This window comes from Patella vulgata, chromosome 1, assembly GCF_932274485.2.
Source record: "Patella vulgata chromosome 1, xgPatVulg1.2, whole genome shotgun sequence".
NCBI classification, from domain to species: domain Eukaryota; kingdom Metazoa; phylum Mollusca; class Gastropoda; family Patellidae; genus Patella; species Patella vulgata.
The window spans coordinates 22,019,491-22,037,731 of NC_065879.2; the positions used below are offsets into that span (position 1 = coordinate 22,019,491).

The following is an 18,241-nucleotide window of genomic DNA, read 5'->3' on the forward strand; positions in this document are numbered from 1 at the left end:
TTCCATCATATGTTCAAATTTCTGTATAATTATACAATTGAAGAAAAACAGACAATGGTTGGTTTATAAGGGGTAGCAAACTGTGATGTCAAATGATCAGTTACATTGTTATAACCATGAACATGTCAGTAATCAAAAATTTCACATGTTCATGGTATAAGACAGACAAAATAAGAGGAGGCTGACCACCTAGATATAGAATTTCTATGTTAGTGTGCCACACACACTACTAACATTTAATATTTAATCCAGTAATCAGGTTAACTGTAACACACCATTGTCTATCTGCCATGTACATCAACACACTGGATTAACATATCATTTAAGTCGGAAACAAAATAGTCTCCTGAGCTAGAACCCAATTCCCAAGCTATTGTTCTCACGATTTGACTGTTTTCTCACCATTAAGCTTACATGTAACAATATATTTACTGTCATTTATCCACTCACCAACTCTGTTTTCTTTCTATATTATCAATAACCATTTCAAGACTTTGATAAATACCCAATCCTAGTTGATGGCGGCTGTCGAGTCCACACATATTTAAAGATACAGTCCTAATGATGTGCATACTGATTTGAAGACTTTAGGGGAATTTTCTCACTCCTTAGTCCATCAAAAATGCATGGTAAATGGGCCATCATATCTCTATCTTAACAGGTTTTCGAGAAATTTTTGGTAACTTTTTAATTCAATCTTATTTTCAACATGTGTAAGTATAAAAGGACACTTGAATTATTTATTTTTTGCTATGATCATTGGGATTTAAATGAACAAAACTATAAGCCAATTAAACCCTTTTGCAATTTCCACCATATATTCATATAAAACGGCCAATGGAATACTACTTTAATGTATTGTTTTAACTGTACATAAATTATTCTTGAGGGTTTAACCCATACAAGTGACATGAGAATTTCCTGTCATATTTTATAAACCCGATCACAAGAAACGGAAACCACAGATTTAAAACTTGCAAGTCTGTCACTTAAAACAAATACAAGAAGATGAAGAGGTCCTTGTAAGGGAGTGACAAGAAATATTTATGTCCATGTTGCATAAACAAAGGAAAGACGTTAATGTTTTCGTGAATAAATAAGGAAGAATTGATTAAACTAACATAATGACGGACTTGACACTTGTATGAAGAGTTTGACAACAGATCAAATTTGTTTTACATATTTTCTCAAATAGTTTTAAAACATATATGTGTGTATTCTATATCTCAAAATTAACTGATTTTATATTACACAATCTATTTTTAAAAGAGGATTTGATTAAATTGTTCTATATAATTTCTCAAATAGTTTGAAAATATATTATATGTATTCTACATCTCAAGATTAGCCAATTTTTATATTACAAACAAGGTTTATCTATAAAAGAGGATTTGATGAATTTTTACTAAATGTTGAATTCCAATATTGAAAACATCCCAATACTCAACAACTAATGATCTATCACCTCCAATATAAGGTTCACCTAAAAATAAATGGCAATCTGTTACAGATGTCATTAGTGAAGCTTCTTCATAGAAATACATTTTCATGGGTCTTCTTTCCTCATTAAAAGAAAACGTGAAAATGTTTTTTTTTTTTAAATAAGGAATCAATAGTACTGGTCATTAACGATTGTTGGTTTGGTTAACTTGTGTAGGTAGAATTTGCAGCCTTGAAGGAAAGATTCTCTAATTACCATATCAAACCAATTTATTAGGTGTCAGGATGCTGGAACAGCAGACAATGGCTACATGTACCAAATGCCCAGGGTTTGACTAATTACCTGACTTTTAATATAAAGCTGATTTTTTCTCAGTTTATATTATCTTAAAGTTTAGCCATAACACATCTATTTAAAAATACAAAAAAAAAGATAATGTTTTCTTTCAGATGTCCATGTCTGGTACCTCCCTGTCAAGACATTTACCTACATAATGAGATCTGTACCTCCAAGGAACCCCTGAGAGCAAAATGTTAATTTTTACATCGTAAATCAAATTTAAGGCAGAAGGTTTATAAATATAATTTGTCTAATTCAGATAAAGAGGAATGATTAATGTACTGGTACATTACAGAGCTAAGCATAATAGAAAGAACATATATGATTCAGTTTTTGTTTGATTTAAGTATTTTGGTGTAAGGTGTAAAGTTTTTTGGGTTTGAGCACACCAATATGCCATTTAGACAACCATATATAAGCTAGCTTAAAAACGCTGTAAATACTAGCAAGCAGAAGATGAGTCAAGGACAATAACACCAACAGTAATAAATGCAAATCATTGAAAATCAACAGAATTCTTTGTCTCAAAGACAAACAATGTATAAATTGCAAGTCAGTTGGGTGATCACTTTAGCTCCTAATTCATACACATCAAGGACAATAACTCCAACAGTAATTATTGGAAATCATTGCAGTACCACCAAACAGACTATTGTGTTTCAACTGCTTACACTGAATCAGTGAGAATAACTAGTATTCATCCAAAACTATTTGCTTTGGTTAAGATCAATATGAAAGCAGCACAAGCATGGACCTCGTGATAAGACAATACATATTGCTGAATGTGGTGAGGAATTAAATATTTCAGATTTACAATTAATATAAAGTACTAACAATAAAGGCCCTCACATCAGATATTACATAACTTTAACAAACCACAGAATTCCTCAAATGTGGTACCTGCATGTACTCAATGGCCTAAATTCTTTACTGGGTAATCTATCTCTGAGAAAAAGTTTAAAACTCATATAATGTTCCCATGTTATTTGTCGACAATATGAGAAATATTTATGAACACTAAAGACGTCAATTTGTCTTTATTTCTACATTTACGCAGCCAACTTATCATCCTGATCAGAACAAAAAACATACCAATCCTTAGATTTCTGGCTGGAGCAGGGAATAATTTCTTACACAAACATGATTGGATTGTTTTTTCAACATGGTAGATTGTAATCGGGGGAGAAGGCAGGACACTTCTACATGTGAAATAACACAGCCATCATGTTTATAGAATATATTATATAGATTTTCACAAGTCGAGTGAAGAAAACAATCTGGTATCTTTACATTCAATCCTTGACAACAACTGCTAATACGCAGATCTAGTTACTGTCATATCAAACTAAACCCATAGCAAGAAAAACACAAGTATTCAACCCCTGGATCTTCTCCCTACAAACTTGGACTTAATAACTCCCTTTTATCTCTTCCTCCTAAAAGTTTTCTATTTATCAAATATAAATAATTAAAATACATATAAAAACATATAAAACATTTGATGACATCAACATTTAATACCCAACAGGTCATGACTTTTTACTTGTAACAGTTTTGGTAACTTGCTGTGAACATGTGAACAAATGGTGATAAGGGGTTAACATGTGACTAGTAAGGGGTGTTGGCTTTTGTCTGATCTTTCTGAAATTTATCTTCTGCTCGGTATGGTGCTTTGGTAAGTAAATATTGCATGTAGTGCTGTGTTGTGTCATTTCAAATGAACACTGTACTCTGAAGTCTTGGCCACATGACACAAGACAGATTCCATATTTTTCCAATTATCTTTCAAACTACCAATGTACATATTTTTATAGTTACAAGCATTACAAACTAATTTACAATTTAAAAAGCTGACAAGTATGTAAAATAATTTATTTCTAATTATTCAAAGATAAGTAAAACAAATTTTCTCTCTTAACGTAATTAGAGATACTATCACAAGTTAACTTACACATACAAAGACTTCAAACCATTCAAATTTATGGACATACTTCAAGAAGGTTCAGCTAATTAGCAACTTAATATCTATTCCTCTCTGAACCTGCTAAGAATTTTATTAAAGAAAATAAATCAATTTTGTGATGGATGGGTCTTTATCAAAAACTATTCTGCTTCATTAATTCAGAGATTTAGGAGAGAAAGAAGTTACTTTCCCAACTAAGCTACTTGATATCTGCATTACCACCCAGTCATCCCTAATACATCTTCCATCCATCTATCAGAAATAACAACCAAGTTTTCCATTCATGTTTCTTTTAGAGTTTATAAGCTTCCACTGGGACCATGGATTGATAGTTCATGTTTTTAAATTACTTGATATTTGTAGGTAGAATGAAAAACATTTGGAAACTTGATCAAAGATTCTACTAGATTCATGTTGTTTTTTTTGTATCTAGTGGATTTTTGTATGAACCTTTTTCTATCATTTATACAAGTCACTGTAATAGATGACATGCCATTCTATCTTACAAAAATTTTTACTGCTGTCTATTTACTGAAACCAGCACCAAATATAAATTTTACTCGAATATGAAAATATTTAGCCAAGCATGTATGGTTTAGTGAAACTAAGGTCAGATAGAAACTTTACTCAAATATACCCTGAAGTTAGCATAGCACTAAATATAAACAAAATACTATGTTTATACAGAAATTAAATCTACCTCTAAACTCAAACTTCCTTCTAAAAACAACTTATATAAATACTTGTTATTCTCTTGCAATTTAAACCTAAGTTAAAACTGATATTTCAAAAGTTCAAAATTCCAGCTACCTTCCTTCAAATGTGAAGACACATCTGCAACCAACTATATTTAAATGGAGTTTTTAAATTGTTTAGGATAAAATTTCAACCACCTTTTATTCTTAGTCCATAAGGAAAACATTTCTATCTAGAGAGTACATTTTCATTCTGAGCATAAACAAATCTTCACTTTTCCCATGATTCTCAACAGCAAGATATCAAATATGGCCACCAAATGTGTTACAATGACCCTAAGGTTAGGTCAGCAATTTCTTTTGAATAGCAAACTATGGTGACTCGGAATCTTATACAGGCATATTGACCAGACACTCCAGAAGATGTAGTCTGACCATTTAGGAGTGACATTTAAATATTAAAAGAAAGAGGTTATGAATGAAGCAATTTAAGATTCATCGCATTTAGTCTCTTTGCTATTTGACCCAATCCTAAAGGTCATTACATATGCATTTGCTATTTTAAAACTAAATAAGAAAATAATGAAATCAAATGGAGTTTAACATCCTATTTTGCCCACCAACCAATTCATTTATATCTTTTTAATCAAATGCATGTAGTAACAATATCACAATCATATAGCACTTTCAACTGGTACCAAAATTTTATGTGGATTTACCAAAGACTAATGCAATAAAATCACATGTTTTGCCAATAAAACATATCTTTCGAGACATGCAGGAGAGTCTCTCCCCTTAACTCCTAACCGGAACCATCTTACTTGATCACAAATTAACCAAACAAATTTATGTAAATCAACTGCTATTCAGTCAAGACTGGCAAATACAACCCAAAAACAAGCCCTTCATCAGGCAAACCTGACTACTTCTAGAACCTGCAGTGTTATTGTTGATACAGACTGGAATTAACTACTAAAACCTATTTAACTAACATCGCAGAGATTGGTAGTCTTTTACTGCCCAACCAAACATCTATTACTAACATATGAGTACACTACTCTAATGATTTTGTAATGTTTTTTCAGCTGCCTCTCATTTCGGCCACAAATACTTGAACCTGGGTTGCAAAATGAAAGGCAGAAAACCAACAAGCTTAAAAACCTATTGAAACAAATGAGTGATTTTCCATGAGAAGTGGACACCACATTTTCTTGGTGGTTACTCTCTGTGAAAGAGGTGGAAAGACTATACAAAGGGCTTTATGTAGGGATCAAAGGAGTTGATAGGTGTATCATTGTCAACCTTTATCGCCATATATCTTTTTAAATACATAATATATTTAACATCTGATAAATAGTGTTGGAAAGTTTTATACTAGATACTATTTCTTTAGAAATCTCACTTTAAGTCTATATTAGTATATATTATAATAGTTACTCTACAAAGACTTTACAAAATGTTTATAAAATGTTCAATAGACTAACTTATTACACTGTATCATCTTAAAGATGACAATCTATTAAATTGTATCATCTAAAAGATGAAAATCTAAGTCAATAAAGATACCCTTTAATGTGGTTTAAACAAGATATCATATATAAATGTGATACCATTCAAGCAGTTCAAAAAGATTTTTTTCTATTCCAATGGTTACTTTCAGTAAGGTCTTTGAGGACATAAGTGATACCTATGTATCAAAAGTTGTTTCAATGAAATCAGAAGTTTATTATTGAAATATGTTGAAAGCTGGGTGGGCAATTATAAACACCACTTTGATAAATGTTAAAAGTTTATGATGAAATTTAAAATTCACAAGAGGCCAATTTTCTTCATAAATTATTCTTGATAGGTCAGCAATTCCAACATATGGAGAAGTTTTTTTTTCAAAGGAACCGTCTTTAGATTCCTAACTCTTATTTCGCATAGTCATTCATTTGAAGGAGGGAAGAATGAGAAACTGTTTAAGAATAAATGATATAAATATGTAATTTTAGCATAATGTCTTTGGTAGTTTGAAAAAAAATCTGTCAGTTATTCCCCAAAAAAATCTAGCATGGTGTATGTCTCTTTTATGACAAATTTTGAAAAAGTATAGACAAATGAGAAGGTTTGTATAGAAAAATAAATTTAAAAATGAACAAAACATCTATATCAAATGAACTGTTCAGATTAATTCTATTTTGTGAACCAAAGTTTTATAAACTGAATGATTTCCAACAATTTAAAATACTGATGATGAATAAAAATGTAGAAATTTTAAAATGTTCATTATCTTTTGTGTACAATTCGTTCATGTCTATGTAAAGTTGTGTATCTTTGTATAATTAGGTCCATGATTGTATCCTTTGTTTGTTTCATGTATATTTCTATTATTTTTATTTGTATATGCACATAACCTTGTAAGGTTTTTTATGCAATAAAGTTTCTACTCTTTCTTCTATATATGAACATTAAATGAATGTATATAGCAGATGTGGATTCAATCCTTCTCACGTGTATAGAAATAAGATGTGACTGGGTTTTTTAAACTATGGAGTAGCATCTCCAATTACTTGATACCAATATCGATGCTAAAAAAATGTCCTGAAACATGGCATTTCTGAGAAAAAAAAAACAAATTCTGAAGCAGGTCTTGCTCTGACGATTAATCAAAAATCTTTCTCAAAATCTAAGATTTCAAATCAAATGATACTTAAAGTCGAATTAAGGAATACCATATCGTAATGTCCCATGCTTTGCATGCATGTCATTGCTATAAAAAAGATTTAAACTCCAAATATGCAAAAATTTTGACAGATTTGTCTCCTTGAATCATCAGATAATTTTTTCGACTTGTCAAACCAGAGATATGGAGAAAACCTTTACCAAGATACAGTTTCTAATTATGGAGTAAAAGTTGGGATGTTTTTATCATTTGAAGTTGGCCTATAGATGAAAACAATGTTTATGTAACGTAAGAAGAAACTCAGCACTGGATGATTTAACTACTTCCCATAGGTTCAGATGGTTCATTAGGTTGAAAGAATGGTAATCTTTAAATTCTTTCCTCACTATTCCGTCTAGTGGAATCTTAATATATAAACAACCAAGCTCTCTTAATTGTCATCAAGGAAAGATGCACAAGGCTTCTGAAGTCCAAGTTCAAATTACAAATCCATTCATTTACAAGTAGTGACAGATACTATTATGCATGTGGAAAGGAATGCTTACTATTTCTAAAAGCTAGACACATTTTTTTTTTCTTCTGTTTTCTTATACAAACTTCAACAAAACATTGTTCCATTTATTGAAACTATATGGTGACAAATGTTGTGCATGAGGCTGTGTATGCTTACATTTTTTTTAGAACACCAGATAGGCCTGTCACTTCTTATTTGGCGAATTTACAAAAGGGTTCTTGTACTTGTGATTTCTTATGCAAACTTTTCTTGATTCTATCTAAAATTTGCCAAGTCCATTTTCAAGCACACATTATCATATATTCTCACTAAATCTTGTTTATGCACCCATCAGTGATAAACATAAAACAGGTTTAAAGAAAAGTAAGAGAGAGAAAAAAAACTTGATTAACTAGACACAGTTAACGAGCCAATAAACATCTTATTTTCTTTGATAAATGACAAGAGTAAAGACTTTGCTTATTTCCTAAAACAGTTTACATCAAATATGTCTGCACAAAAAAATTGATAGTTAAATGAGGCTTAGGGTGATTATGCAACTACATATATTTTTATTTTCGGTTTACAGTAGAGGAATTTCATTCAATGTTGAGTGTCTGCAGCTACAACTTTTGGTGTGAATTGGGGGTTAAATATTATTTGTATATTAGGGTATAGTGTATTTGTAATCAAGGGATATTGTTGTATATTGATGTAGTCTGTATATTTAATCAACATATCAATATACATCTTTGTATATCGAGATCTTGTGTATTATTAAATCATATATTAGCAGATTACATAATGAGCTTGTATATTTAAGGGGTTGTATTACTATGTATTGTTTATTAAAGATGTTGTGTGTATGTATTATATATAATTTACTACTATAAATTAAGTGATTTGTACTTAATGTACAGTATTAAATGTCAATTATCTACAGAATAACTACAGAAACTGCAACAATAATATTTATATGTGAAACTGTTGTCCATGTGTATAATATAGAGCAGGCATTATTGCAGAGTGCCATGAATCTGTGGTATGTATATAAGTAGTATGGTTTACCTATACCATTGTTGACCAATGCAATATAAATTAGGTAGAAATGGATAAGAAGGAAGATATGCTGGCTTTCATTTATTATTATAAGTCGTGTTATAGTTGCATTACATTCCTTCAATACCGATATCAGCTCTCAACACCCTACTAATAACCTCACCATATAAGAACATTCCCATCACTCACCTCTCCTGTGCATTATTGAGAATATGATTTACGATTATTAAAGAGAATTAACCATTTCAGATAATCAGAAAAGGTGCTAACCGCTCAATTCTTTAACACATTGTTCAGAAATATAATTTGTTTTTGAACTTTGTATATTAAAATAATAAATTCACAAATACATGAACCAAATGTTTTCATATTTTCACCCCCCATTCAGGAATTCCGGTACAGACGGTAAAAAGATGTACATGTAACATTAAAGAAAAAAACTGAGTAAAAAAACTGTTGAACAAATGTGACGGAAATTCATGATCCACTCCTTCTCAATTCTACTTCTTAATATGGCTGAAAATATGTAAAGGACAATAAACCTGACCATAACCTAAATAATAGTCACAATAAGCTTTTAAGATTTCAATGGTGATTGTTGACCACTAAAGAGCTCCAAGCCATATTTTCAGACAATCTGTGTTTTGATTCCCATACCAGAGGAAGGGAATAAATCTTAAACATGGAAGATTCAACAGTTCACAATGGTCAGTTGAATGTCTTGAAACAGTTTGCACGCAAGTCACCAGAAATAACTGAGCAATGGATTGTCACCATCTGCCCACAAGTCACCAAAGGTCATCCATCCCATGGGGTGTAGTTTGTGGCTTTATTACTTGTGTTTTTTTCATAGAATCCAGAAGCAGACAGCATTCTTTGGGAACATGCCAAGCCTGTCTTCAGTGAATTTAATAGCAGTAAAAAAACCTTGCTGAATCTATTGTTACTGGTAGTCTGGTTTGAGTTTTTGTGTCAGATAATGATAACAAGAATATTGCACGAATTGAAAATGAAAACAATATTTAAACCCACAACGGTGTTTATATAAGCACCAGTTCTTATCATAAGGTGATAATGGTGCCCTCTGGACCCCTCACAACCTGTAACTGTAATCCTGCACAGAAATGCAAGTTTTGAGTCCCATGCATTTGGTATCTGCAAGGAAAGTTTCAATAATGCATCTTTGAACAGAAACAGTGAGAGCAATGTGTTTAGGGTCTATCAAATGGTCTCTTGTTAATACGTGAATAATGCTTATTTATTAATTCATTCTCTTTAACAATCGAAGGTACATGTTAGTAACAGGAGAAAATCCATATAATGTGTACAAATGGGGGATAGAAATAATGATATATTGGTTCACGGTGCAACCCATAATTTTGATGTTAAAAGTTGCTGTGAACTGCTTATTATTTATAAGTATAAAAATTACCGTCACATGAAACCAGTACTCAAGAAACAAATCCTATGGATGAATAAGAAAACCGTCATTGGCTAAAGTAAATGAGCCTTCCATACCATATGGGTAAAACTAGTTGAGATTTATATAGAGAGTGTGTGTACAGATGGAGAAAGTGATGTATTATTACCACATGTAAAATGGACTATATATATATGTTGGTAATATCTGTGTTTATTTCTTACACAGATAAGACAGTACAGGTGTGCTAATCACACTATTTTATACCTAATTTGACAATTTTCCTCCCTTTTAAACCCATTTAATGTTCAATTAATACAAAGATAAGGGAGTTATTGGGAGTATTTAGTGAAAATATAAAGAGTTGAATGAGTACAAGGAGTGAACCCAGTGATGGTATATAATGTGTATGAATATTTATGTAAGAAGAAATTGAGATCAACAGATATAGCTGATCATGATAATATGTATATAATACAATGTGCCAACTTTCACACCTATTGTTATAAACAGCTGGCTCAATATCAATTTATATAGCCAACAAAGACCATTCTTTATTAACCCATTCCCACTAATGTGAACTAACTATTAGTTAGCAAACACAAACTAGATCATTTTGGGACTAACAGCATAAGTCTTTATTCGATAATTCATTTGTGTAGAGGTATTTTAAGCAGTGGGATGAATCCGAAGGACCCAGTTAGGCAGTAGATCCTACACCTTGTCATGAACAAGGCTGGGGTCGAAACCCCTAGACTCAATGGCAGACCTTATGATCTAAAGTGTCCTACCCTTAAATATTGTAGAATTTGAGAGTTGTTTTCTTTTTAAGATTGGACTGGAACATTTTGCTATTTATGCAAGCATCCACACATGCACATTCAGGGATGTAGATTTGCAATAGCAGAAAAAGGTTTCATATTATAATATTATAGTACTATTGATCGTAAAGACAACAAAATTAGAGTATCTGGATATTTTGGAGGAATGGCTAGTCATTTTTACCAGAAGCCAAAGTACTCCCCTGTTTGATTGGTAATATTCTTATTTGTATTAATATATTCTTACCTTGCATTTTCAGGGCCAACCTCAGCTTTATTATAAGAGGAACTTGCTGTCAACTGTTCATCTTTCAACAAGCCAGACTGCATACCAAGTGGGTTTCCACATTGATCTATAAAATACAATAAAACAATCATATAAGTTTACATGTCAACTTTAATCTGAACATATTTTATTTTATTTGGCTCACTTTTGCTGTTTTGATTTTCCAAATTTTGTATACAGTCTAATTTTAAAATCTATGATTTGACCATATATATATATTCAAATCACTTCCAATAAAATTTTATTTTAACTAAGTGGCCAAGAAATCTGAGGTGTTAATGGCTATTTAACATAAATTATAATACCCATATTCTATCAAGATACCATGCATGTAGAAACAACATTTGTTTAAGTTGTTGAACTAAACTGTTGAAATATGTTCAATAAATCAACATTAAAAAAAAACACATTATGTTCATGTAATGTAAGCATGTTGAATGATGTTTTTTTAAAAAAGCATGTGGCTTATATGTCTTATGGTAAAAATTGGTTTATTTTGACAAGCAATCTGGATTATCATGTAAACTGCTGTTGTCTGTTTCACAACTTTTTTCAACCGTTTTGTCCTTTTATCATTATCAGCAGCCATGACTAAAATCTATTAAGAATTAGAAAGCATGGCATATTTATCAGGGTTATAAAATTGTGGAGTTGTGTGTCCATTAGAGAAGCAGAGTTATCCAGCAAACTTGGTAACGTTATACACATAAATCTAATAACATCGCATCATTGCCTGCTTCTTGTATTAAAACTCTTATGAGGTCATGATCATTACATCATAAACTTGCAAAAGTCTATTGACACATATAAATCAATTTCACTAAAGGGAAAAAGAATGGTTTCGCCATTACAAATCGCAGTAATAAAACATGGTCAATTTCTTATATTAAGCCTTCGCATTCTTGGCCATTTCATTGAGATCAAAGCAGGGAGATCACAATAAAACATCACCACTGAGTAATGAAATTGAGTTAGACCTAAGAATGAGCGGATGATAAAAACTATAGGCTCATGACAACCATTTTTATTTCCAGCTCAAACAAATGAACATGTATTCCTGCGTGTAATCTCTTTTTTAAAATAATCATTTCTATTTGCTCTCGCTTATACTCAGAAGGGACAGGGAAAACTATGACAGACAAAAACTCAATTAGATGATGAAGAGGCGATCAGGCCATTGCGTTTTAACACTTTTCACATCCAAATCATATGCTGAATGTAACAATGTGCTCGAGAATTTAAAATAAATACACCATTCATGCAGAAGAAATGATGTTTGATCCTTGTCCAAGTAAGATTGAGTAAGATTAATCAAAATTTGGTACTACAGAAAAATGATACACAGATACAAGGGGTCAGGCATCCATTAAAGCAAAATCTGGTTCACACTTCCAATCACTTGATATATTAAAATCCCCTTTATTAAAGATATTATTTGTGGGGTTTGGGATATACAATGGTATGTACAAGATATTTGTTTTGTTTTCAGCAGAAGTCTATCGTTTATTATAGGAAACATAGCCTATAGTATGTAAGACAAGACTTCATACATAACTCTTCCATTTTCATACAGTGTATGATTTCTTGATTGATATCTCCTAGTCTATAGATTTCTGGCATGCCTGATGATAACTTGAGAGCAAAACTGCTGACCTTCTGGGTAAAATGTGGATAGAATTCAGTCCTTGTCTACCTCAATAACAATAGAGACTTAGACTTATATCAACATACATAGCTCATCTATTGTCTAATGTCAGGCGAACTTCATCTACACTTTTCATTAATAGATCAAAACATTGTTTCGTACAAAAATAGTTTCCTATCATATTGATCTGTTTTAATGTCCTCCATAAAAATTAAGGGTAATTTGTATTCCATTTGATGTTCTATTAAATCATGAACAAGGCAGGTATTGACAGGTAAGTGTTAGATATAGTTTCGTATAAAAACATAATTAATGTACAGGTGTAGACACACATGTAGATTGTATATTTTCATTTAAGTAAATTGGTGCATTGTTATATATGTCTTTTAACAAAGACAGTTGGTACAAGTTCAATCAACTGCAGAAGTCACAGACTATTAAATACACAATTTACTATATTTTTTTAATGGTGAGCATTTTACAAATGAACTAAATATACTTTAGAATATCTCGGGTTAGCTTTGAAGTTACAAATAAGTAAAATCAAGCCACTCTTCTGATCCAATTTAAATATTATCTATCCATGAATTTTAAACAAATTCTTCACTTCCAGCACAACTTTATGATACATGGAATTTACAATTATTTAGTTACAATTTTTTATGATCATCTGATAAAATATGTGGATGATTATATTTTTACAAATAAATACAATGCACTTGAAAACATTAAGGGATAGTTTTAGCACAAGAAATCATTGTCAATCTCTTACCATTTTAATGCCCTCCAATTGAAATTATCTTTTCAAAGAACTCTGAACAAACACTGCAATTACATTTTTTTTTTACAGGAGAAAGGGATTTTGATATACTTACACAATTTGCAATTTATTATTTAATAAAAACATGAATTGTAAATAATGTCATATTTTCATGAATGAATGATAATGTACTTGAAATCATTTGAAAGTAGTTGTAATATCACAAAAAATAAATGCACATGTAAGTTTTAATTTACTTTTTACCGTCATTCAATTTAAAAAAAACATGAATTGTAAATAATGCCATATTTTGTACAATTGAATGATATGTACTTGAAAACATTAGTGAGAAGTTTTAAAATTGCAAAAAAATAAACACTCGCTTAAAGCAAGAATTTCATATTTTCTAAGAAAGACAAAACATAATTATTTCTGTCTTTTGCTCAATAGGTTGTCAACTCACTATTATACGATCATAGGTATCATTCGCACACTTAAAAATCATTCACCCCGGAAATAATAACCAATTACCTCCCTTGTCTTTCTATTCCTCCCCCCCTTTCCGGAATAGCTATCTTCAAACATTTGAATTTGAAGTTGAAAATGATATTTTAGCCAATTTCTCAACTGGCAATAGTGAATTATAGGATTAATAGAATTATTCTTTAACAAGGTAGGACTGTTTATAGATACCATCTATTTTAAGGCTTTATTTTAATACATTTTAAAAATATAACTTAAAAATATAAAATTATCGCTTTAACATTTAAATGTGATCCAATTGATATATTTGGACAGATTTTTCACAAGCGTTTTACTAATGCATCTAAATCATTTGAAACACATTTTTTAAAGTAGAATCCTGTATTTTCCCGATCTAAACTGAATGAAGAAATTATGATAAAGTTAGCAGCAGTCAGTGTTTATTTTATATATCAGATTCAATATGCATTGTTTATTTAGCTTCCCTACCTGGAATGACTCGAGACTGCCTGATATAAGCCTATAGTATAAACAACCAGTCATGTTAGAAATTAAGGATAGACATGATAGGCAACCTGCATGCCAATAATTACTAGAATCCATGTCCATCTGGTGAAAGGTGAAGGCTAAAGTTTATTTATTTCTATATCTACCCGTCCACACCTCGGCATACTTATAATTCTCTTCAACTTCCTGCATATAATACATTCTTAGAGATCGTCAGACCTTCATAAATTGGTTTAGTCCATGGTACTTTCAAGCAGTCAACTGAGGCCGGCAACTACAGTTTTTTAATTTAAGTGTCACTCACTGAAACTAAATACAACCGTTTTCTAATTTATTTCAAGAAGCAGATAACAACTCTCACAAGAAGTCGTAACTTATATTTAATCAATTCTCACAAGATGGTGTTACTTAAATTTAATCTCAAACTTGTACACACTCTATTTAATTCTTCATGCAAATTATCATGACAAAAATTAAATAGAGATAAATTTCAGCATGGAATTTTTAATTTAAAACTTGTGTGTACACACTTCATGCACATTTTCTATGACAAAAGTTTAACTAAGATAAAATTTCAGAGCTGGATTTTTAATCAGATGCTGAATTGATGCACTGTAAGCAATGTTATTCCATCCAGTCATCAATTAACTTCAGTTTCATAACAACAGCACTCAACTCTATCTTAGTGGCCTGGTAACATGCTTAATGTCAAAACAATACATTAAGTGTTGAAATTCCGCCCATACAACTGAGGACAGTGAAGATGTTAAAACAATTAAAGACACTGATTAATTGTTGTCTTGTCTTGTACAGGAATGAAAGTTCATGACATTTATCTGTAATACATGCTGTAGAAAATGTAGGTACCTTCCGTTTCCAACCAGCAGGCAGTCATGATAACTAATAAAGGTTGATTTAGGGATCATGTTATTTGGTACAGGTTTTAGTATGATGATGGTTGACAACAAACATTAATTAATTTCTATCATTCAGCATTAAACATGCAGAAAGAAGAAAAGAACTAATTTTACATCAAGAACCAACTTCCAAACAATGGAACAATTCCCAACAATTTAAAATATTGACAATGTTTTTGTAACTATGTATGTTTGTAATGTTTTCTTTTCTTGTATTTTACAAAAGACACATTATGTGGCTAAAAGTATGTATGGATATTTACAATGTCCTTCTACTTAGTATTAATTCTCCATCTTTATTCTCACAACTTTAGAATTTTATTTCATACCCTAAAGATTCTTCCCCCAGTATACTTAATTCAGAACTCTTTGTTAGGTTACTTTTGCTCGGCCTAACCCATGCCAGTAAATTAACATATCATGAAATATTTTTTTTTTTTCTTTCCGTTTATAAGAATTACAACCCAAAACAAACAAAACACACACAATACAAAGTATATCTGGATATAACTACTTCTCAGTTATTTAATAACGGCATTTCGTAACACATTTAGGTCATGTTTCAAGTTAGATACAATTCAATTTATGAATTTCTATAGAAAACAATTTGGTTAAAACTGGATATGTCAGAATAAATTTTACTGTAGACGAACAAGACAGACAATTGGGTCACCATCTTCATGCAAATGAAAGATGTTTTGAAGGATGTCTTTTAATGACAAAATAAATGATATACCATGTTCCAAATTTGTATATAAAAAAAATTTTTTTTAGTCAATTATACTAAAATATAAAAACCTATTTTGCTTTCCATTACTTTTTGACAGATGCCATAATAAGACTAGACAGTTTAATATTCCATATTAAGAGAAATAACCACAAAACAATTCTACCTACATACCCTAGACATCTTGTTTTCTTTCTATATTCAAATATCATCTCAGGAGATATTCATTTTTCATTCACTAATATGTTTGGATTTGAAATTTATTTATTTGTATAGTACTCTTAATATGCAATTGTTTAGAGAAATCCCTCAGTTCTGCTGTCCATGTGATAAACATGCCAAAATAGTTTATCAAAAGAACAAGAGCGTCTATTTCTAGTGGAGAGGATGAGGCAGCATTTAATGTGCCTGAAGCAACAAACACGCTTTTTAACTTTTCTTCCTTCAGACACCATTTATACCACCTTCTACATCCGGCACATTTAAACCAAAATTTATCCTCTTCTAAATTTTGTTGATTTTATCAGCAACACTGCAGCCAAGATCAAACACCAGATTTAGCAAATCTTGAAATCTAAGCCATATCTGAATGTAGGAACCATTTGTTGTCTGATTTAAAGGAGGAAAAATGGAAATTCTAGTGGATTTTCATGACCAAGAATCAATTCCATGTAAATTAAAGATGTCATATCAAGTATACCTTATCTTAAACAAATTACTCAAATGAAAATAATTCCTCCGTCTTTCACCATGTTCAAACAAAACTTGTTTGTTGAACATCACATATTTTCTCAATGTATCAGACATTTTACGGCGTCCTCAATTCATTAGAACCAAAACTAAAAAATGGTGAGATGTACAAGCTGAACCTGTATGGAGATTATCTACTGACTAAATTGAAATTAGCAAATTGACTTATTCATAACTTCCTGTATCAAATTCTAGTTAGGAATATTCTCTATATAGAAACTAGGAACTACCAAATTTAATATATCTACAAATAATTATTCAAACAACGGTTAATACACTTTTTTTGGTAGGATTTAATACAAAACTAAATAGAATTAACAAAAAATCATTGGGCAAGATCATCTTGATCTAGACTAATTCCTCAATCACACACAGAAATTCAATAGGGAGTCAAAAGGTGCTAAATCAAATTATTTTATCGATCAAATTCTCGTTACATAGATGGTTTCCAAATGCTGTTCGACTGAAATCTCAATTCTGAAAATTATTGCTATAATGTTTTCGTTTTGGTTATTTGTCCATCAAGTGAATTGTAAAAGATTTGATAAGTACTGTGATCAGTAATTAATGATGTGAAAGCGTGTCGTAGATCATACTGAAGATTACAAAAATAGACCAGACAATTTATATAATTGATAAGTTTTATCTGCTCATGTCTGCCATATAATAATATATCAATTTAAACATGAAACATATCATGCAAAATGTAGTCTATGCTTGTTATTCAGAGTGCTAATAAAAATCATGCACAATTGATACTAGGCTGTAGTCAAAATAGATAGTACAATGGACAAATTTGGCACCAAATAAGCAATAGAAAAAGGGGACCAGAATTGCAAGACCATCTAATATGGAAAGTGATACCAAGTGCTTGGACCAAGAAAATTTCTTTGGAAACATTAAATGATTTTGATAAACAATCCTGTGTCAACAACCTTCCTGCTTTTAGCTTTACCTAACTCTTTGTCTTATCAATATTTAAATCCAATCAGATAAATTTGAGAAAACTCATCAAGAACTAATCAAATATTCATGTAGCTGTCTTTCTCCTGACTGGTGTGTGTACACCCTTCAATGCGATTGGTGTCAACTTTTCCGGACTCAATATCACTAGGCTGGCTACATTTATTTGCATGTCTTGGTGCAATTGGGAGCCGCAGTTGTACTCATTACGCATCAAAGATTTATTGTTTCAAATTAATGTTGCACTTATATCCCGAGGGGTTGCATACCCATACACATCACATAAAAATATATCATCAATGGATAC

General features: G+C 31.0%; 1 protein-coding gene across 3 annotated transcripts in view; it reads right to left on the reverse strand.

The window, feature by feature from the left end:
- LOC126808619 (discoidin domain-containing receptor 2) overlaps nt 1-18,241 on the reverse strand; it is a 132,386-nt gene that overhangs the window by 67,026 nt on the left and 47,119 nt on the right. For all 3 annotated transcript variants that reach the window (XM_050533500.1, XM_056099893.1, XM_050533490.1), the window contains exon 2: nt 11,144-11,249. In XM_050533500.1, coding sequence (XP_050389457.1) covers nt 11,144-11,249 — 106 coding nt within the window. The remainder of the gene's footprint in view (nt 1-11,143; nt 11,250-18,241) is intronic.